General features: G+C 45.2%; 1 protein-coding gene across 1 annotated transcript; it reads right to left on the reverse strand.

Annotated features, from left to right (window-relative positions):
- Window positions 1-2,444, reverse strand: gadd45ab (growth arrest and DNA-damage-inducible, alpha, b). The gene is made up of 4 exons (XM_080535773.1): window positions 2,286-2,444; window positions 1,910-2,011; window positions 1,483-1,696; window positions 1-770 (listed from the first exon to the last, which is right to left on the reverse strand). Exons 1-4 carry the CDS (start codon window positions 2,333-2,335, stop codon window positions 657-659), a joined length of 480 nt encoding a protein of 159 aa, XP_080391899.1. The 5' UTR covers window positions 2,336-2,444; the 3' UTR covers window positions 1-656.
- Between the last annotated feature and the right edge of the window lie 3,803 nt (window positions 2,445-6,247).

The raw sequence follows: 6,247 nt of genomic DNA on the forward strand, positions 1-6,247 counted from the left end.
AAGGTTGATGAACATTGGAACATAAATACAATTCATTAAATTAACACAATCATATGAATTACGATAAACAACACAATTAATTGACATGTCAATACATTGGTTTATCCTCGCAATGCCCATTAAGACCTTCCCTTTTAAATAATTATCAAAATAACCATTTTAAAAATTGTCAAGAACATAAAAACATATTGCTCTTTCTGTTTCCATAGTATCCACTTAGAAATGTGGTCCACTTTTCCTTTAGTAGTTATCCAACCTGAAAGCCCAGACTAGTCCAGTCCAGTATAGTCCAGTCCTTGAGTCTTGTCCTCTGAGCTCCTCTGAATTTACAATTCCTTGCTTATGCTCTCACCACGTGCGCCTCTGTGCTCACATGATTCAGTTTCCTGTACGGGCTCTTTTCCCGGCAAAGGCAGGCACAGTCATACTATAGCCGTCCTGTAACCCAGATTGCTGAGTCATTCTTCCTTGCCCGAAAATCCACACTGATCTGGCAAGTTTGTTGGATATTTTCTTTTTCCTTATCATTGTTTGTCACCCCTCCCTTTTCTCCCCTTCTTTCACTCGGGCTTGTTCCAGTGGTCCAACAAAGGCATGACACAGATCTAGTGCAGTTTCTCACAATAAGTGTACAACATGATAGAGTCGTTGCTGTGTCATCGGTCAGGAAGGTTTATGACAGGCACCCACTGGTCCAGACATCGACTGTCCCTGCAGAATCTGTTCACTTTGCTGAGTGCTGGGTCCTTCCATGTGGAGGACTGAGGGTTCTGTAATGACAAAGAATGCACAACAGTTAGTAATGATCTTCTGAAAGAAATAAAAGAGTGAACATTTTTAGTAAAAAAAAAAGTTTTTCAATTCATGGGGTGTCTGCAATTGTTAATGTTGTTATTTCATAATGGCTTAGAGAAAACATTTAAAAAGGTAGGCCTACATGCTGAGTTTGCATTTAAAGAACCTCTCTGGGATTTGCCACTATTCATGCTCTCTCTTATGAGCTTCTCTTCATGGAACATGTGTTTAAAAAAAAGTGCCCCCACAAGCGCAGGAAGCACAGGTCTGCCAAGTCAGCCACAAATGTTCAGTCACTGGAATCAGATAACTCACCGGGGCTGCTCATTCATGGCAGTGTTTTAGACTACTGAGAAATCTTCAGTCAGCTATAACTTCAAAGGGTTGGGGATTCAATGAAGGACATAATAGACCATCAGGTCTGATAGGGTGTCCATTAAAGTCAAGTAATCTACATGCCACCATTTCCTGGCATTAATTTAAGCTATCGATTTGAATAGCTTGAATAGCTTAATCAATGAATACGGTTACTGGTAAAAGAGTGAAGATAGCCATGCATAATGAACTGAGCTCAGCACAGGTGATAGTCGCCACACATGCACAGATCCCATTCTGAAGTAGCTGATATTATTGATCAAGTCTAGCACTGCTTAGGTTGCCAAACAGCAACATGGTAATGATACTTACAGTCACTAGTACACAATGTAGGTCCATAGGCTCCCCTCCGGGTTTCACTCCTCCAAGGATCTCTGCCAAGCGCCCCATGTTGCTCACTCGCAGGATGTTGATGTCATTCTCGCAGCAGAACGCCTGGATCAAGGTGAAATGGATCTGAAGAGCGACATCCTCTACATGCTCCTCATCTGTGGCCAGCAGGCATAAGACCACATTATCTGGATCCCTGAAAAATGAGGTTTTTATGTTATTATTAAATCAAGCCCAGAGAAGAAACTCTTCTTAAAAATGACATTATATTTGGACTCCAACAACATTAGCTAACTACACATTTCATGAAGAGACTGCTAGCAAAGTTAACATAACAATGCAATATCTATATAAGCTGGCTATTGCTGGCATGTTCTGCTGGCATTGACAGCTGGCTTTATGAACTTACACGTTCAGTGACTTTGCTGCCTCGTAGACTCCCACGGTGATGCAGCCCTGAGGTAACCCAGAGCTGAGCACCTCTTCCAACGCCTTGGCCACCGATTCCATCCTGAGAGGGGTGAACGAATAATACTTAGTTAAGCATGAGCAAAAACTCAAACAACAATAACTTATGAGTTGAAATATTGTTATTCGAGGTTGACAGTTTCCAGCTACCACTACCAGAGCTCGTGCATCCATCAATTCAAAAGGCTAGCTCGATTAGCTAACAAAAGCTTGTCTGTCAAAGCTTGACTGAGTGACTGCTCAACACTTATCAAGTGACAGTGAATTCACTGAATTCAAACAATCAAGATGATCCGAAGTCAAAACCGTGTTATTACCTTTCTGTAGAGTTGTCTCCACTGGTTTCCTCAAAAGTCATATTGCACATCGGACAGATGTCCACGCTGGAGAATGTCCACTGTGGATGTGATAGAAGTCCTGGTGAGCTCGCGGTGTTCGCGGTGTTCGCGGGTGTCTGTATGCTTGCAGCGCGCTCGCTCTCCACAGTCGCTATGGCCACTTTCTACAGTAGAAAACCAACTTCACGCGTCTGACATTTGCATATCCAAAGCCTATTGGTCAAATGTTAATGAGATAAGCGTGCTAACCTGTGGGCCGTTCACTCGAGTGAGCAGCGCCCCCCAAAGTACAGTATCAGTATACTCTATCACAACTGAAACACAACTGTGAACATTTCAAACCTGCAAACTGCGACACTTTAAATGAATGTGCAATAATACTATGTGCAATATGACAACCCTCGTGCACATAAGGTTCAGAGATAGGAAATGTTAGGATATTTATAGCATAGCATAGAGTACAGCACAGTGTTTTATTTGTATAGTATAGTATAGTGGATAGTGGATATAGCCTTTATTTATGTAAAACAGCTCTTTTTCCTTCTTGTTTTTAGTATTTTTTTTCCTAGCACCAGGGGAGCCCCCCCTCACAAATTTCGTTGTATGGTACCTGTACTATATTAATGACAATAAAGACCATTCATTCATTCATTCATCAGGACAGTCAGTAGATGAAGGGTGAGACATTGCAAGTAAACTGTGCGACCCTGTGTGGCGACAACACGACACGTGTCACGATGTGTCTTCAGGCCCCAGTATTTGTCATTTTTGTGAATGAGAAGGAATGCACCACATTCTTTGATCGTCTGTGGGGTGCACACACTGCACACACGCATGTCCACACACACTGCACACACGCATGTCCACACACACTGCACACACGCATGTCCACACACACACACTGCACGCACGCATGTCCACACACACTGCACGCACGCATGTCCACACACACTGCACGCACGCATGTCCACACACACTGCACGCACGCATGTCCACACACACTGCACACACGCATGTCCACACACACTGCACGCACGCATGTCCACACACACTGCACGCACGCATGTCCACACACACTGCACGCCCGCATGTCCACACACACTGCACGCACGCATGTCCACACACACTGCACGCATGTCCACACACACTGCACGCACGCATGTCCACACACACTGCACGCACGCATGTCCACACACACTGCACGCATGTCCACACACACTGCACGCACGCATGTCCACACACACTGCACGCATGTCCACACACACTGCACGCACGCATGTCCACACACACTGCACGCACGCATGTCCACACACACTGCACACACGCATGTCTACACACACTGCACACACGCATGTCCACACACACTGCACACACGCATGTCCACACACACTGCACACACGCATGTCCACACACACTGCACACACGCATGTCCACACACACTGCACGCACGCATGTCCACACACACTGCACGCACGCATGTCCACACACACTACACACACGCATGTCCACACACACTGCACACACGCATGTCCACACACACTGCACGCACGCATGTCCACACACACTGCACGCACGCATGTCCCCACACACTGCACGCACACATGTCCACACACACACTGCACACACGCATGTCCACACACACTGCACGCACGCATGTCCACACACACTGCACACACGCATGTCCACACACACTGCACACACGCATGTCCACACACACTGCACGCACGCATGTCCACAAACACTGCACACACGCATGTCCACACACACTGCACACACGCATGTCCACACACACTGCACACACGCATGTCCACACACACTGCACACACGCATGTCCACACACACTGCACACACGCATGTCCACACACACTGCACGCACGCATGTCCACACATACTGCACGCATGTCCACACACACTGCACGCACGCATGTCCACACACACTGCATGCACGCATGTCCACACACACTGCACACACGCATGTCCACACACACTGCACACACGCATGTCCACACACACGCATGTCCACACACACTGCACGCACGCATGTCCACACACACTGCACGCACGCATGTCCACACACACTGCACGCACGCATGTCCACACACACTGCACACACGCATGTCCACACACACATGTCCACACACACTGCACACACGCATGTCCACACACACTGCACACACGCATGTCCACACACACTGCACACACACATGTCCACACACACTGCACACACGCATGTCCACACACACTGCACAAACGCATGTCCACACACACTGCACACACGCATGTCCAGGCGTTGAAGGAGAACAGAAGTTCCATGAAGCAGTTCATCGATGAGGCATGTTGTGTTGCAACATAGCAATATAGCAATATACTACAAGGCACACTGTGCACAGCACTGGAGAGCCATACAGAATTATGTAACACACGCATACACACGCACACACACACGCACGCACACGCACGCACGCACGTACACGCACGCACACACACACACGCACACACACGCACACACACACACACACACACACACACACACACACACACAATTCTGTGTGACTAGGCTATGGGTTATTGACTGCAGAGCTGGACAGGCAGACATTGATATCATTATTCATATTAAGATTAATATCCTCCTAAATAGACTACATTTGTTCATTCCAAATAAGTCCCTGGAATTCAACCTTTTCAGCGGTCTAGACCATTGATAATGTGGGTCTGGACCACTCTAGACTCTAGTCTAGATGCCTCTTTTCCCTTCCCAATATGGAGGTTTGAAGATACCAAAACGACCAGCTGGATGAAGTCATCTTTCCCCACTGTTTTGAGGGCGATGTCAAAGCGTTCCGCACAACGTGGCAATAAACGTTCCAATAAACGTTTTAACATTTTGGAAATGTATATTGTTGCTAGGAAACAACACTTTTTAAATTGACAAAGCCTACAGAAAAATAGATAAGTCATTATATCCGTTGCATCCAAAGTAGCCCGCATTTCATTTGTGTGTTTGAATATAGTTGAGGCGTTGAGGCGTCTTTTAAATCTGACAAAGGGCGTGTGCCACTATTTACAGTGAGCTCCATAGGTGGGCTGAAAAACGTAGCGTTCGGGTGGGTCTGTTATATATATGTTATATTATATTGGGTCTGTAGTTTGGACAGCTGGAATATTTAATTACAGAGTCATGTTACAAAGATTGAAGTTGAACTTGTATTGAGTTTCCCTTTTATCGGATTTTTATCGGATATGATTAATTATGATTACCCAGAGATACATTTCTGCAGTTGGACGCAATGTTGTAGGCTTTTATTCAAAGCGCAACTGTCGCCATGCGCAACTTGAAAGTAAACCAATTGATTAGTGTCAGTTGAGAATGCGGACTCCTGTACCGTTATCACGTAGGTCCATCGGTCGCCTGAGCTCATGTTGTGTTTTCCTGTGTGACATGATGTGGCAGATGTACTTTGACTACGACTCGGTGCGCATTGAGGCGATGTGACTGTAAGTCTTTTTTGTGAATTATTATATTGGGTCTGTAGTTTGGACAGCTGGAATATTTAATTACAGAGTCATGTTACAAAGATTGAGCTTGTATTGAGTTTTCCCTTTTATCGGATGATTAATTATGATTTTTTATTAATCTATTTGTTTAAATGGTATTTGTTGAAGTGGTTTTGGATGACAATGCTCCTCTCTTTCGCTCTATATTCCAAACACGAATGTTAAATCAATTAACGAAATTGACTTCCTTGGGTCACTCACGCATTATGATTTGATGTCATACAAATGAACATATTTTAAAGTCCAAACTTGAGCTACTTTCATTGTAGTATACTGTCATCCTCTGAGAGCTTGAAGCATCCTTTGATTTGTAGTTCTACTCCTGTGCTTCACAACACTCTCTTTAGGTATTGAAGGGAGATCCCAGTGTGTAATAAAGTGTGGTC

This window comes from Nansenia antarctica (assembly GCF_963989245.1).
Source record: "Nansenia antarctica genome assembly, chromosome: 7".
In the NCBI taxonomy this organism is placed as follows: Eukaryota; Metazoa; Chordata; class Actinopteri; order Argentiniformes; family Microstomatidae; genus Nansenia; species Nansenia antarctica.